Raw genomic sequence first — 16,747 nt, 5'->3', positions numbered from 1 at the left:
CATTTATAATTTACATTAAGGATCACACTGTACTTATTTGTTGTTCTTTAAGTTTTTAAGCATATTTTAAAGGCCAAAAGCAGTCTACTTCTTATGTGGGATTATGCCTATAAATCACAAGGTAGTTAGTTCATTTACATCCTGACTGGTAATATCAGAGTTTAAAAAAATTCATAAATATCCTACCTCTGCATTGATGATTTCATATTCTTCTTGTGGCTGTGTTTCTAATTTTGTTCTCACTTTTTCAAATGCATCCATGTTTTCTGAAAGGGGTTTTTCGTTTTCTTGTTTAATAGGCAGAATATCCTGGAAAAAGTTTTATTGGTATGATCATAATATTTCAAACTAGGGAAAAATAGCTTGTCTTTTAAAATATATTTCTTAATTCCTTTTCATGCAAGTACTACAATATTAGGTCTTTACCTATGAAATAGTATGCATTTCACAGATCTTAAGTGTCGTTTCTCAAGCTCAATAAATGATCTCCTCTTTTTCATTTAAAAATGTAAACAAAGACAATGAAGTGGATACTTGTAGCTAAACTATTAATTTAAATGGATAAAACCTTAAGATGCAGAATTACTAAGAAGCACTGGAGAATGTTCAGCAATACTATGGGAAAGGTTTATAGAAAATTAAGCAGTACAGGAAACCCTATGAACATTTACATATTTAATTATCAGGACTTGGAGGTACAAAAAAAAGTCTACTGAGTTTTATACAGTAATAAAATAATACCTCCTGCCTGGCCAGGGTGGCTCAGTGGTTGAGTATCGGCCCATGAACCAGGAGGTCACGGTTCGATTCCCGGTCAGGGCACATGCCTGGGTTGCTGACTTGATCCCCAGTGGGGGGTGTGCAGGAGGCAGCCAATCAATTATTGTCTCTCATCATTGATGTTTTTCTCTCTACTCTCCCTTCCTCTGAAATCAATTAAAAAAAATTTAAAAATAAAGTAAAATACCTCCTTAAAGGAGTGATATATTGATGGGAGAGGAAGACATCATTTTTATTAATAAATGTACACTCTTTATTCACAGCAAGAATTACGGTAAAAAATTAGTCCTACATTGTATCTTCATTAGCCATCATTTTCTTCTCTCATGGGGATAAGAAGTCCCCCAAATAGAACTGTTCATCAGATCAAAAAATGAATTAATCCTTTATAAAACAGAGCTTTTCTTTGAGTTTAAGTAAAAAATAATATATTCACCATATAAAAGGAAGAACAAGAGAAAGTAATGGAAAATTAATGAACGTGAATAGAGATACCAATGAAAGCTAAATTAAGCACTCTATTTTACTGGGAGTATCTAATAAGCTATGAGCTTTAGTTTACCTCTGATTAGCACACAAATACCATATAAAGTATTAAAGTTTATATAAGGTAAAACCTCAGTTGTTAGAAAAGAGTTCAATAATTTAACACTCATAGGTTTGCCTTAAGCAAAAGAATTCTAGCCAAGATTTTCAATGTCAACTTCCTGCCAATGATGACAACTGTACAGTGATTTGTGCCAGAGGGGTATTAAGCCTTTGGTAAGGACCTCCAACAGCTGGTAAATATTTATTGCACAAGTGTGTCCATGGTACTTTACCAACACTTTAGAAAATGTAGGCTATAAATATAGTTTATATCATAAAGCGTTTACAATCTAAAATTAAACACGCAACTAAAATAGAAAACATTAAATGGAAAAACAATCATTTTCACAAAGTTTTTCCTTTAGAATTTTTGAGATGCTTTTGATTGGGATTAGATTCAAATTAGCAACAATGGTTGTTGTGGTAGTCTAAATCATTCAGTCTCTATTTCAATCTTATAATTATTATCCTTGAGTAATTATGTGAAGTCCAAAAGCTGGAGGCTTTTTTTCACTGTTTATTTTTCATTTATATTTTTTGCATTTTTACAAAATCTAGAGTCAATCTTTTAGAGTTGTGAGGCAAAATGCCTGTATCGATAATGTCCTACTATCATCTGAAACACAAATCAGAAGATCACTAGAAATCTCTCCTGGAACTATAACTTAGCACTAGGATCTGCCTTTTCATTTCCAGATACATGCTTATCTGATCCATAATTCCTGTTAGAACTTTTAAAGTCGTCAGCAGGGAAGAGTAAAAAGTAGGCTTAGGACATCTGCCAGAAAGCAAGGAAATGCTCAAAGATTATGGAGACTTGTCAGAAGGAGACAAGGGCCAGTGTGAAGGGGTTCCCAGGAGCCACAATGACAATCTGAGCATCAAAAAGAATAATGACTATAACTGATTATAATACACTGAAAAAATTCACAATAACTTGAAAACAAGCAAAAAAAACCTCCCCACTAAACTAAAATAAAAAGAGGGTACAACAAAAAAGGAAGCTCTTCTTTACGACATCATACAAGCTAATAAATGTAGAAAGAATAATAGAATTAGAAAATCATTAACAAACCCCAGTGAAAGAACTGATTAGGGTAAAGATCATTAGTGGTTGTTAAACTCATTAGGTGAAATTATGTTGCGTAATACAATATTTGCACAGTACCGAAGCATTACCCTACTGATTACTTAGTATTGCAAAGGGAATATTGCTCATTTAACAATGGAGAGAACAAGGATTTATCTCCCTAACCAAAATGATCTAGCATAGATAGCATCATTAATAGTGGGACAATATGACATTATGTATCTGCAGATACAAAGCATTTCAATTTAAGAAGGAAAAAGAGAAGAGTAAACCTAAAGGGAGTAGAAGAAAAGAAATAAAATTAATTTGTTTAATGAAACTGATGAAAGTAAAGAGAGGATCAACAAAATATAACATTGGTTCTTTGAAAAATGTATTAAAAAGACATGTATAGCAACGGTGACTTAAAAAAGACAATGAATATTAGGAATGAAAAACATCGTACAATTAGAGATATAATAGATTTTAAAAATCACAAAGTTCTTTATGCCACTACATTTTAAAACATAGATAAAATGCCTACTTTCAAAGGTAGCTTTCTTGAATCTTCAAGGAACAGATAATCTTTTCATATGTCAACTACTATTTAAGAAAAAAATGCCTACTACTTAAAACTACTCAACTAATTTTATCAGGCTAATATAACCTTGAAACTAAAACTGGACAATCACAATATATGACAAAAATCATTCTTATAGAATATAGATTTAAAAATATAAAATAAATCAATGTATTTTTAAAAAGCACAAAACATGCCCAAGCTAGTTTGGGTCAGTGGATAGAGTGTTGGCCTACGGACTGAAGGGTCACGGGTTCGATTCTGGTCAAGAGCACATGCCTGGGTTGCGACTCAATCCCCTGTAGGGGACATGCAGGAGGCAGCCAATCAATGATTCTCTCTCATCATTGATGTTTCTATCTTTCCCTCTGCCTTCCTCTCTGAAATCAATAAAAAATATTTTTTAAATAAATAAATAGCACAAAACAAAAACAGTAACAGTAATGAAACTGTGAGTGACCAAGGATTTATCTTAAGAGTAAAAGGATAATTCAAAATTAGAAAAATGTATCAATGTAATCTAACACAGATAAAGAAGATAAATCTTAGAGCAATTTCAATTAAAACAGGGGGGAAAAAAACCCCACATCTTAAAAAATAATAAAACCTTAAGTTAGGAATAGGGAGGAACTTCCCTGACTTGATAAATGGTCTCCCTGTTGTTTGAAACAGGACCATAGCAAATCTGTAATTAACATACCCACAGTATATTCACATTAGCACACATTTTTATTTTACTGTTTTTAGAGAGAGGAAGGAAGAGAGAGAGAGAAACATCAATCAGTTGCCTCCTGCACATGCTCCAGCTGGGGATCGAACCCTGAACCAGGACATGTGCCCTGACCTGGAATGGAACTTGCAACCCCTTGTGTATAGGATAATGGCCCAACCAACTGAGCCACACCGGTGGGGCAGTACACAGCTTATTTAGTATCTGTGAAATACTTTTCAAGAATCTTCACTATATTCATTTAAAATATCTAGTTATATTTGCTGTTTATTTTGTTATTCAAAAGTGATTGTTAAAATGAAAGTAATTGTTTCCTTTGCTCCCTGCCCCCAATTTCTCTCTTCCCCCTTCTCTGGAGTCCAATAAGATTTCTTCCCTTCTCATTCTTTGCTTTGTCTTGTCAAAATCAATGATGACCCATTGCAGTCCCAGTATTGCAAAGAAAGGACACATGTTAATTCTAGGTATTTACACTATTTGAGTTATCAGTATCGTGGCACAGCTGAACACTCCCTTTTCTTAACACTTTTCTTCACTTGGCTCCCGGACACCTCATTCTCATCGTTTTGCTCCTATTTCACTGCCCTATTTGTCTCTGTAGCTGGTTCCTACTCAACTCTCTGGCTTAACATCGGCACTCCCTGGGCTACAGTTGGCACTAATTCCCTTGGTGATCTCATCTAGCCTCATGACCTTAAATGCTATTTATATACTGAGGCCTCCCAGATTTTTTAAAAAAATATATTTTATTGATTTTTTACAGAGAGGAAGGGAGAGAATAGAGAGTTAGAAACATCGATGAGAGAGAAACATCGATCAGCTGCCTCCTGCACACCCCCTACTGGGGATGTGCCCGCAACCAGGGTACATGCCCTTGACCGAAATCGAACCTGGGACCCTTTAGTCTGCAGGCCGATGCTCTATCCACTGAGCCAAACCGGTTAGGGCGAAGCCTCCCAGATTTATATTGGATTTATGGTTAATAGATTTTCAACAAGGGTGCTAAGACAGTTCCATGGGAAAAGATCTTTTCAATAGATGGTGCTGGGATAACTGGATATCCACAAGCAAAAGAATAAGGGAAAGACATTAATCGAAGAACGTATATGCATAGGCCATGGACACAGACAATAATGTGGTGAAGGCCTGGGGTGGGGTGGGGCTGGGTGGAGCGGGGCAAAAGGGAGAAAACGGGGGATGTCAATAACACACACACACACACACACACACACACACAGAAATAAATAAGGAAAAGAAAAGGGAAGAAGAAGACAAGCAAAAAATCTGGTTAGGAGGCTTTACCAGTGGTCCAGGTTAAAGATGACTGAGTGATGATGACAGAGATGGAGAAACATGAACAGATTCAATATGTATTTTGGAAGCTAATGCAGTGTTTCTGAAAACATCTCAGACATGATGGTATACATAATTTGGATATGAAAAATTTATTAGAAAGAATATAATTAACACATCAGACCAATGATTTACTGAATATTATTCCTTGGGATAAGTCAGGTCTATTAAACTAAAATAATTAAATAATAGCCTATGTGGTAAAAATCATGAAGCTAGTTCAGGATACACTGTTAATGGATGTGATGGCACGGTAAAGGGACAGGAGGGATAAACAATGTTTCCTGTGTCCCAGTTTGAATAACTGAGCATAGAGTAATGAGATAAAGAAGAGGCGAGTTGGGGTTGGAAGAGTTGAGGTTCAACTCTGGGTAGTTTGAAAAGTCAGTGAGAGGTCCACGATGTGCAGCTCGAAGGGGAGTTTGGAATGAAGATAATTGCTACGGTATTTAGAGCCACTGTAGGGAAAATTACTTAAGAGAGAAAAAGGGGCCAGGACTAAGCTCCGAAAAACTCCAAAATGTAGAGGTCATATGAAAGAAAAGTTAGGAAAGGAGCGTGAGGATAGGTTTGTAAGGTAGAAGGAAAACCAGGAAAACGTTACCTTATATAATTAGGTCTGTACTGTAAGCAAATGTTTTGTCCATAGGAACTAAGGACTTTTTCTACTTTATTGCACCCATGAGAGTGGACAAAGTTGAAGCTGAGTAAATGCTGGTTGAAAGGAAGTGTACATGCTTGTCTATAGGCCTCTTCACAGCTTCTCCAGGTCCCAGTGACCATTAAGGACAGAGATCCCAACTTTTAGATCTTATCTTTTCTCTAAGAGGGAATGGTTGACATATGAAAGCAGGGCCACTTTATTAGGCAAAAGAATTACTAAAAGAGCCTCTTAACTTGGAGTCACCATATCAGGATAAAGTTTCTAGGTGATAGGTATCTACAAAAGAGAATTAACAAGTTGCTTCAGGGACAAATGGAGGGGAAACAAGTCAATCTCCTGCACAGAGTGTGACCTAATATCACAGCTGTTACTCTGATGGTAATTCCTGCCTACTATTTATAAACTAAGACTCAACATAAAAGCACAAGATGACAAAATGTTCTAAACACATACAAAATAAAATGATCTAAAGGTCTAAAATGTGTCCAATAGGTAAAATTTAAGTTTATCTTTCTAAAGTATGCTAAAGTTACGCATGTGTGTACACACAAGGTAAAAATGAAATAAAAGGAAGACATAAAGAATTTCTGCATGAGGGAGCACCTTCTAGTTGCTAGATGGGATGCTGACCCTTTCATGAATTACATAATAAAGTCAATTAGATCTTAAAAAAAAAAGAATTTATAGAAAGAATCAAAGTGCTAAATTAAGATGCTATAAAAAGAAAAATAATTTGAAAGACTAAAATGTAAGGAGTGATAAAACATGCAACAAAAAGAATAAAATGTAAGGAGTAAAAGTCTAGGGACTAACTGATAAAAAGTTAAAAGCAAACCCCCCCCCCCCCCCCACAAAACCCATAAGTATTAGTTAAAAGAGCAAGAATTATATAAAAAACACAGATAAACCGAGTAAAATAATATTAAAAAGTCATTTCTAAAATTAGAAGAATCCGCTCCAGTGTCCATAGATAGATGAATGTATAAATAAAATGTGGTATAGACATATAATGGAATATTATTTAGCCATAAAAAGGAATAAAGTTCTGATATATACTACAACATGAACCTTAAAAATATTATGCTAAGTGAAATAAACCAAACACAAAAGGGTAAATATTATGATTCTACTTACTATTATGAATTATCTAGAATAGGCAAATTCATAAAGACCAAGTAGATTAAAGGTTACCAGGGGCTCAAAAAAGGTAGGCTATTGCTTAATGGGTATATGTTTTTGGGTAATGAAAGGGTTTTGTTTGGAAATAGATAGTGGTGATGGCTGTACAACATTGTGAATGAAATTAATGTTATTAAATTACACTTAAGAAGGGTTTAAATAACAAATGTTATATGATGAATATTTAACTACAATAAAAAATGAGGAAGTAAAAACAGAGTAAGAAAAAAAATCAGTATGCAACAAAACAGTTAAAACCAGAAATTAATAAAATATTAGAAGTATAACAAGCATAAGGTAGGATAGGTATTTCAAAGCAGCAGCAGTATAAATAAATAACTCAATCTCAAACAAGTAGGATGAACATATAATTTACCATCCTAACCAGGACACTTTGAGAGGAAAGGAGACACTATTAATAATTACACAGGGACAGCAGGTGTAGACCGGGACCATCTCAGGCAAACCAGGATGTGTTCCTTTACATATAAGGGCAGTTGGGTTCTCAAGGCAGACGTCATGAATGCAGCCTGGGGTCTGGCCAAAGCACAATAGTCTGAAAGCATCTTCCTAAAGGACCCAAGTGGTAAAAAATGCAAGTCTTTTTTTTTTTCTTTTCTTTTCCTTTCCTTTTTTTTTTTTTACACAGAAGTAACACACAAGTACATGGCCTTTACTGAAGTTTACTAATTTGAAAACAATTACTATAATATTAGATTTTATTAAGAGCTATCACGATATTCTAGGAATTTGAGAAAACTGAATTATACTTTGAATTACATTGGTAGGCACACTAAGGAATTTCTAAGGTGAATCATTACATGAGTGTATTTTTATATATTAAATTAGAACTCTATAAATATATATATTCTTTTATACTTAATTTGACTATAGACAATTTGATTATAGACAATTATAGATATTAAAAAAATCAAACTAGAATTATCTTTAGGTTAAAATTAATCTTAATGACCTACAAATAGGTAAACTTAAACAGTCCGTACCTTACGTGAGAAGCTCCGACTTGGGATGTTTCTTGCTAACTCTGATATCTTGGGCTTACTCTGCAGACACTTGGTTAGGTGATATTTTTTCAATTTTATTCTACTGTAATAATGATCGGCGAAGTTACAGTGATTCAAGTGCTGTTTCTGCACGCATTTCCCAAGGTGAGGAATACTATACTTCAAAGCCTGGAGAAATAATTTGCTCTTCTGCTGCATGATATCAAAGTCCCTGGTTTATGCTCGCTTTGGGGCTGCCAGCACAAGTGATTTCATAGGTCTGATTACACAGTAGTGGGTTCTCAGAGTACCTACAATCCGCAGTTCTTATCCCCCCCCTTCAGGGCCATGCACCCCTCGGGTAATGAATAACTGCAGACAGCTGCGAACCCGGGTTAAAAATATCTGAAAACGTGTATAAGTTAAAGTTTCATTCAAATCATACTTCTTGGCAGGTGTGACAAAAATGTTTCATTTGTAAAGTCAATCCTATCACGTTCAAACTATGCAGCACTGATTCTGGTACCCATAGGGGAAAACTAAAAAAACAAAACAAAACACAAAACACACACACACAACAAAACAAAATAAAAATTTGCAAATAAGTACATGGAGTTAATGGGGGCATCTCAGGGACTCAGGGTTTTTAAAAGGCAAAATGACTTTGATTTTATATAAGGACCAGACAGTAGCTATTATGAGAATATCCTAATGAACATTTTACAGGTGAGCAAACCGTGGCTGCGGGAAGTTTAAGCAATTGCCCCAGGTGACTTGGAGTAAGTAGAACATAAAAGTCCAAAATGGTTTGGCTCCAAATCTTGTACACACAGGGGAACGATGGGACATAACGGTTGACTTTCCCATTAGAAAGGGATTTAGCTAAACAAACAAAATCCCTTCAGGATGCACAGATAAAATGTGAGAGCATCTCGGATTTGTTTGGGAAGTTGGTTCTTACTAACTTATCAAGGTAATTAAAACTAGTAAGTAGTTAATAGAGAGATCGGGGTTCAGTTCTTCCCTCCTGCACTTTCTACCTGTGCCTCCATTTCTTCTGCAAAACTGAGACAACGGCACCATTTACCCTATGGAATGGATACGTTAAGCTCTTAATCCAGTGCCTGGCACGCCGTAACCACTCATCACATGGTGACTACTATTAGGACAGGGAAAATCTAGATGCTGCCCAGCACTGAGTGCCCTCCTGCAGTATCCCCACGGCCCTCGGTCATCGAAGGCACAATCCTGCGTCAGTTTTACTCCAGCTCCGATGCGCTCCCAGGCCAACGCCCCCGCCTCCCTCCATCTCTGTGTCGCAGCAAAAATAATGGGCGAGCGAGAATAGGGGGATCAGTTGCAAAATAAGTAGAAATAAGCAAATCACCGAAACCACTAGATCCACGCGGGCAGCCTCCATCCACCCACCTTTCATCCGCAGGGAGAAGGCTAGGGATGGGGGTGGGGCCGATGAATGGGTGCTCCCGGGAGAAACGGCATTTTCCCGGTGCAACTCTCCACCCCAGGGGTGAGGCGATCTGAGTGCAGAGGGAGTGGCATACCGTGTGCCCGGCAGTGGAGGGACACGGCCAAGAAGCAAGGACCAAGGGGCTGAGGGGGGGCTGGGTGGAGGAGAAACGGGGAAAGGGGAGAGACCCCCAGCATGCGCTGCCCGTACCTGCGCCCACGGAAAGGCGCTCTGCCTCCGGACGCCGAGACGAGTGAGGGCCGGCGAGCAGCCCGCAGCTCTCGGGAAGGAGCGAGGGTGCGGCCTCGGGCGCGTCCGGCGAGGTCTGCCCGCTAAGCCCGCAGGACCGCAGCCGCCCGAGCGCCGCCCCGGGCTGGTGTGCGGCACGCCGCCCACGCACCCCCCGCCCAGCACGTGCGCGACGCAGGTTCCGCCATCTTTACTATGGGCACGGACGGCTTTCCGGTCGTCTCCTGGGCTCTCTCACCCGCAAAAAGACAAGCCTTTTGGTTCTTTGCTCGTATTCCGAGCTCGGGATGCGGCCGGGGAGAAGAACACACACAGGGGCCGCGGCGTACTAGCTCCGCCACAGCCCCCTCGCCCTCCGCTGCGCCCTCACTCAACGTGGCCGCCGGCAAAATGGTGCAATGACAGGCCCAGCGCCGGCCTGGTTGTCATGGAGACGCGAAAACCGGAAATGCGGATCTCGAGGAGCTTTCGGGCTGTGGGAGGGAGGACCGGCGTCACAGGTCCTGGCAGGGAAGACGTCCGCAGGTCCTGGCAGGGGAGAGTCGTGCTGGCGGCAGCTCGTGGGTAGGTGGCACCGGCGGGATGGAGTCTCGAGTCCCAGACGCCGGGGTCGGCGAGGCTGAGCGCGCCTCGGGCGAGGGCACGACCGGCGGCCGCGCGGCTCCGGGCCCCGCCGTCTCCTCGCCCTTAGGAGCCGCCCGGTGGAAGCTCCTGCGGCAGGTAAGGCAGAGCCCACCCGCCTCACCTTTGCACGGGGCCCCTCCCCTCGCGTGGTGGGGCGTGCGATCGGCAGGTATGCTCCCCTCACAGCTTCGTCGGGAGCCACCCCAGAGGTGTCTCCTTGCTTCCCCTCAGGGTCCCATCAGAAGAGGGGAGCCAGGTGGGGTTGCGCGGGAAGGGGCAGCCCACGTCCGAGTTCCTGGGAAACTCCGAGCGAAGTAGACAACCTCTTCCTAGACATTTGCTTGCACCTGCCAGCTCGCGGGTCGGATGGGCGGGGCCGCCCCCCTCTCCCCCCATCGCTTCTTTCCTGCTTCTGTTTTAGTTGCTTTCCCAGGTTTCTTCTCGCTGCTGATCTCCCAGCCTGGTTCTAGCTCCTTGTCTTGGGGACCAGCGTGGTTGCCTGTGTTGGGACTTGGACGTTGCACGCGTTGCCGCGGTTTCTTCCGCGACCGCGGGGGCGTGGAGGGAGCCGCGCGAGCCGCCTCCCGCCCTTCTCCTTTGGGGATGTGAAAGTTACGTGCGCATCTGGTAGTGCGAGGTGATGGGCGAGGTTCTGGCCGTCCCAGGTGGAGTCGTTTGCTTCCTGGCGGTTATCTTCTCGTACCTCAAAGTTGCTGCTATTGGCTCCTAACTGCAGCCGTGTGCAGGCTTGTCAGTTCCGATGGGACATCACGGACTCTGCAAACTGCCTGAAGTGACGTCTGTTTGTCCTTGTGCTCTGCCCGAGCTGCCTTGCTGAAAAACTGGACTCAGGGGAACACTTTCCATTTTCTGAACGTCTTTTCCAGAAAGAGCTTCCCCAGCTCTTTGTTTCCTGGAGATTGTGGGGTTAGGATTGGGGGGTTAATTTTTGTTTGCACCTTACTTGGTTTGGCAGAGGCACCTTTTGCATATGGTGGCCTTCCAGTGCTGTCATGGCATAACTCAAAGTATTTTCTTTGTTGATGCACTGGAAGTCTTCCCAGAGCTGGTTTTGCTAATAATGTTACAAACCTATATTCTATATGATAAAAGCCTAAGCAACCATAGGACAGAATGACCAGAACGACTGGTTGCTATGATGTGCACTGACCACCAGGGGCAGACGCTCAACGCAGGAGCTACCCCAGTGATGGCGAACCTTTTGAGCTCGGAGTGTCAGCATTTTGAAAAACCCTAACTTAATTCTGGTGCTGTGTCACATATAGAAATTTTTTGATATTTGCAACCATAGTAAAACACTTATATTTTTGGTATTTATTTTATATATTTAAATGCCATTTAACAAAGAAAAATCAACCAAAAAATGAGTTTGCGTGTCACCTGTGACATGCGTGTTATAGGTTCGCCATCACTGAGCTACCCCCTGGTGGTCAGTGTGCTCCCACAGGGGGAGCACGGCTCAGCCAGAATGGGGCTCACAGCAGGCGAGTGCAGTGCTGGTGGCGGGAGCCTCAAGCAGCCAGCCGAGTAGCAAGGAGCAGTGAGAAGATAGGCAAGATAGGCGATAAGGAGGGAGCAGGCTGGGCTGAGGGACACGCCCCCCCCCCCCCACCCCGGTGCATGTATTTCATGCACTGGGCCTCTAGTAGGATAATAAAGTGAATGTCCTTCATACATCATTATCATAGGAACTTTCTATAGTGAAGTAAACATCAGTTAAAGTCTAATTATGAAAGTAGTAAATTAGGGCTTAAGTTAATCTTATTGTGATGACTTCAGTGATTCTTAGCATAGGAAAAACTCTAGCTGACCAGCACTGATGTTCATTCTGAATTGCTGTCTACATGAGACTACTTTCAGCTATGACTGCCATTTGAACTCCCCACAGGCTTTGACATTTAATGTTTCAGTACACATCTGCCCTCTGCACAAGGTCTTTATCATCTTCTCTACTTGAAAAATGAATGTTTATCCTTCAGGCCTCCATTTCAATCTCCTCTTTTAGTGAAGACTCACTCCTCTGGACTGAGACCCTTAGTTCACTCTTCTGGTGAACCCCATATCACATTATTTTATGATCATTTGATCAGAGTCCATCTTTCTCACTAGAATGGGAGTTTTCTCTGGGAAAAGATATTTTATGAATCTCCATCCTCTGCACCTAGCACAGGGCCTGGCTAGTTGGTTTTTAGTAGATATTGTCAATTGTTGTGGAAAACCTTAAAGGCAGTCTTTAAGTGGTCCATAGCACCCAGTCCTCACTGTTTTGCATCAGCCAGCAATTGCTGAGTAACAAACAGCTACAACATTATAGTGGCAAACAACAACAAGCATTTGTTCTGCTTGTGCATTTGTAGGCCACTTGGGAGATATCTGACATGGGCTGTAATCAGCTGAGTGGCTCTGTGCTATATTCTTGGTCCACATGGTTCTTCTAATCCTTGGACCAGTTGGTATAAGAGAGTAAACCTAACCACTGAAACACATTTTAAGCTCCTGTTAACATCCTGTTGACTCAAGTAAGATACTTGGCTAAGCCTAAGGTCAAGGGGCAGAGAAATATGCTCTTTCTTGGAGGGGGCAAGAGAGGAAAATTCAGATTTGATGTTTTTTTGTTTGGTTTGGTTGGTCAAGATGATGGTGTTATATACTTTCTCTCACAGTTATTATCAGTAATCACAGTGATGCCTGGTTATTTCTCTTTTTCGGTGATGGTTACCTAGGTTCATGAATTCAGGAAAGGGTTGAAAATGGTGATATTCTAATTCTGTTATTCCTTCTTCATTTATTACTTGGAAAACTACTATAAAGAGAAACTTCCACCCTAACCAGTTTGGCTCAGTGGGTAGAGCGTCGGCCTGCGGACTGAAGGGTCCCAGGTTCGATTCCAGTCAAGGGCATGTACCTTGGTTGCGGGCAACATCCCCAGTGAGGGGTGTGCAGGAGGCAGCCTGTCGATGTTTCTCTCTCATCGATGTTTCTAACTCTCTATCCCTCTCCCTTCCTCTCTGTGAAAAAATCAATAAAATATATTTTAAAAAAAAGAAAAGAGAAACTTCCCCAGATCTTCTACTTGGACTCTCAATTACAGTTCATATAGGAAAGACAGAGAAGTACTTGATTCTTTTTTTTTTTTTAATCCTCACCTGAAGATGTTTTTCCATTGATTTTTAGAGAGAGTGGAAGAGAGAGGGAGAGACAGAGAGAAATATCAATGTTAGAGAAACACATCGATTGATTGCCTCCTGCATGCATCCCAATCAGAACTCGGGCTGGGGAGGAACCTGCAACCTAGGTACGTGCCCTTGACCAGAATCGAACCCGGGAGGGACTCTTTGGTCACAGTCCGATGTTCTATCCACTGAGCCAAACCGGCTAGGGCAGGGGTGGGCAACCTTTTTGTGAGTGCGTGCCAAAACCAGCAAAATCTCTGACTCAAAATTCTTCTGCGTGCCAACCCTAATTTTTTGAGAACATGTTACGCCTACTTGATATCTCTTAAGGTGTACGTATGTGAAGAACCTTGAAGAAATAATAAAATTCATTCGAGCGACAAAAACACAGTATATGATGATGAAAAATACATTTATTTTTTAATGTATACATGTACACTGATAGTCCAACAGAAAACTTTATGACTCCATTTGATATTATCAGTGGGACTTTTGCTGCTGCATCACTGATGACAGAGATTTTACATCGGGTTTATATTTTGTGACCTTCAGAGATATGCAGGAGCTACTACTTTCATCCGTCAGGCTACTCCTATTACGAGACTTAACAAAATTCATCACTGAGAACAAAGATTCACGATTGTAAATGGAAGATTATAAGAGAGGGTTTCGAGTGCCAGCAAAAGTTACTGGCGTGCCATGTTTTGCACGTGTGCCAGGGGTTGCCCACCCCTGGGCTAGGGCCTCTTTCTTTGTAGTATTGATTTTCAATACTAACTTGGTTCTCTAGCATCCTTCCATAATCATTAGTGAGGCATTTGAAAAATATCATGCACTAATGTGTTTCAATTCTATTACATCTATTATCTTTGCTATTACTCACCATTTCCCATCTTTGGCCAATGGACCCTATTCAAATTGGCTCTTGAATACTTTTAATATAACCCTTAATTTTGTATGGCCTTCTTGTTTTCTTGTGTAGGATGTTTCAGGTTCATCTTGTACAGGGTGTGGCAAAAGTAGGTTTATAGCTGTGAGTATATGAAACAGTTTATTTTGGTGTTATTTATTAATTATTATATTGTTTTCCATACGAACAACTGTAAGCCTACTTTTGCCCCAACCTGTACAGTTCCTGCTATTTTATAACTAAACACAGTGGATGTGGTTGTTGTTAGTAATTTTATTTGCTTGCAGATAAAGGATTCACATTCAAAACTCTGTCACCCTGAAGAGAGGCTTAGCTATTGCTTATGTATGTGATCTGGTTATGTACACTGAACTTATGTTTATATAATATGATCACAATATTTGGTTTTATTTCAAAGGTTCTGAAGCAAAAACACCTGGATGGTTGTCTACGACATGTATCTGTAAGAAGATTTGAATCATTTAATCTGTTTTCAGTAACAGAAGCCAAAGAAAGGGAAACTGAAGAGGAATTTGGTGCATGGGTCCAATATACAAGTGTCTTCTACCCTGAATACAGTATTTTCTTAAGGTAAACATCACTCTAGTTAAGATTTTGTTCATAAAAGCCTTTTTTTCAAATAAACTAATAACTATCTATGGATAAAATAAAAAGTCTTTTTCACCTGGCCAGAGTGACTCAGTTGGTTGAGTGTCGTCCTGTGCACCAAAAGCTTGCTGGTTTCATTCCAAGTCAGGACACATGCCTGGGTTTCAGGTTTGATTCCCAGTTGGGGAGCATACAGAAGGTAGCCAATCCATGTTTCTCTTTCACATCAAGGTCTCTCCCTCCCTCCCTCCCTCCCTCCCAAGCATGTCCTTGGGTGAGGATTTAAAAAAAAAAAAGGCATTTTTCTCTTATAAAAGAGAAACAATAATAACCTCATTGTTCATTCTATTGAGTTTGCAAGCAATCTTTATCAGAAGTTAGGTTTTCTAACTTTGTGTTAAGGAATTCCTGCTGCTTCAATGTGTTCTTGCTGTATTATCAGAAATAAGAAAAAAATTTTCCAAAATGTAGTGACATTTGAGGATAAACTGTGGTGTAAATCAAAGGGTTCATTTAACCATTCTCTCATAGCATTTGATTATGACAAAAAGCCAAGTTCTTTGTGAGGCAAGGAAGGCTGAAAGTGAACACAGGATTTGTCTAAGCTACTCTTCAAGTAGTAGTTATCTAAAAAATCAAGCTTTGGTATTTATTCCATTTATGTTTTGTCATTTTCAGAATAGAATCTTAAGAATAGGAGGAGAAAATTCAGCTGAAAACACTGATATTGTGAGAAGCATGCAGACTGTTCTGGCTTTAAAAATCATTAGAAAAGAGACAAGAGAGTTGCAAACTGAAATAGCAAGATACTATTTTTACTGAATTACTTTTCTCTCACAGCTATAATCTAGCATGTTGCAATATCAGTTTAGGTGTTTGACATTATAAAATATGCCCCTTTTTTGAACAAGATTTCACATTTTGAAAGGGAGGGAGGAGCACATTTACAATAACTATAAGAAGAACAAGAAACATTTTAAGCAGAAAAGTGACTGAATAAGGTTTAGGTAAGGCTAAAAATACTTTTAAGAAAAAAAGTTCTCCCAAAGGATGTCTAATTATAGTATACTAGAGGCCTAATGCATGAAATTTGTGCAAGAGTAGGCCTTCCTTCCCCCAGCTGCCAGCACCGGCTTCCCTCTGGTACCCGGGACCTGGGCTTCCCTCCAGCCGCCAGCAGGCACCCGGGACCAGGGCTTTCCTCGCAGGAAGGATGTCTGGTCTAATTAGCATATTATGCTTTTATTATTATAGATACTAGAGGAGTGATGGTGAACCTTTTGAGCTCGGCATGTCAGCATTTTGAAAAACCCTAACTTAACTCTGGTGTCATGTCACATATAGAAATATTTTGATATTTGCAAACATAGTAAAACAAAGATTTATATTTTTGATATTTATTTTATATATTTAAATGCCATTTAGCAAAGAAAAATCAACCAAAAAAATGAGTTCGCGTGTCACCTCTGACACGCGTGTCATAGGTTTGCCATCACTGTACTAGAGGCCTGGTGCACAAAAATTTGTGTACTCGGCAGGGGATCCCTCAGCCCGGCCTGTGCCCTCTCACAGTCTGGGAACCCTTGGGGAATGTCCACCTGTCAGCTTAGGCCCGCTCCCCGGGGTTTCGGGCCTAAGTTAGCAGTCAGACATTCCTCCGGCAGCCTGGGAGACCTCAGGGGATGTCCGACTGACAGCTTAGGCCAGCTCTCCGCGAGGATATCCTTAGCGATGCTGAGGAGGCAG

At 40.6% G+C, this 16,747-nt stretch overlaps 2 protein-coding genes across 10 annotated transcripts in view; one reads left to right on the top strand and one right to left on the bottom strand.

Moving 5' to 3' along the window:
* The window catches only part of PREPL (prolyl endopeptidase like), a 53,580-nt gene extending 43,800 nt beyond the window's left edge, over positions 1-9,780 (bottom strand). For 4 of the 7 annotated variants that reach the window (XR_002827139.1, XM_023747250.1, XM_006083399.3 and 1 more), the window contains exons 1-3: positions 9,626-9,780; positions 7,948-8,486; positions 187-309 (exon numbers count right to left, since the gene is read on the bottom strand). Coding sequence is in view for 6 of the 7 variants with exons in the window: in XM_023747250.1 (XP_023603018.1) it covers positions 187-309; positions 7,948-8,166 (342 nt within the window). In the remaining variant the exon portion in view is untranslated. The remainder of the gene's footprint in view (positions 1-186; positions 310-7,947; positions 8,487-9,625) is intronic. The other 3 variants (XM_014447663.2, XM_006083401.3, XM_006083400.3) reach the window with 3 other exon arrangements.
* A 44-nt stretch (positions 9,781-9,824) lies between these two features.
* Positions 9,825-16,747, top strand: part of CAMKMT (calmodulin-lysine N-methyltransferase) — a 276,279-nt gene continuing 269,356 nt past the window's right edge. For 2 of the 3 annotated variants that reach the window (XM_014447683.2, XM_006083398.3), the window contains exons 1-2: positions 10,235-10,384; positions 14,811-14,983. In XM_014447683.2, coding sequence (XP_014303169.1) covers positions 10,247-10,384; positions 14,811-14,983 — 311 coding nt within the window. In that variant the 5' untranslated portion in view covers positions 10,235-10,246. The other variant, XM_023747208.1, reaches the window with a different exon arrangement.

Source organism: Myotis lucifugus, unplaced genomic scaffold, assembly GCF_000147115.1.
Source record: "Myotis lucifugus unplaced genomic scaffold, Myoluc2.0 scaffold_6, whole genome shotgun sequence".
Classification (NCBI taxonomy): Eukaryota; Metazoa; Chordata; class Mammalia; order Chiroptera; family Vespertilionidae; genus Myotis; species Myotis lucifugus.
The sequence above is the reverse complement of the archived record's forward strand: the minus strand, read 5'-3'. Positions and strand labels throughout refer to the sequence as shown.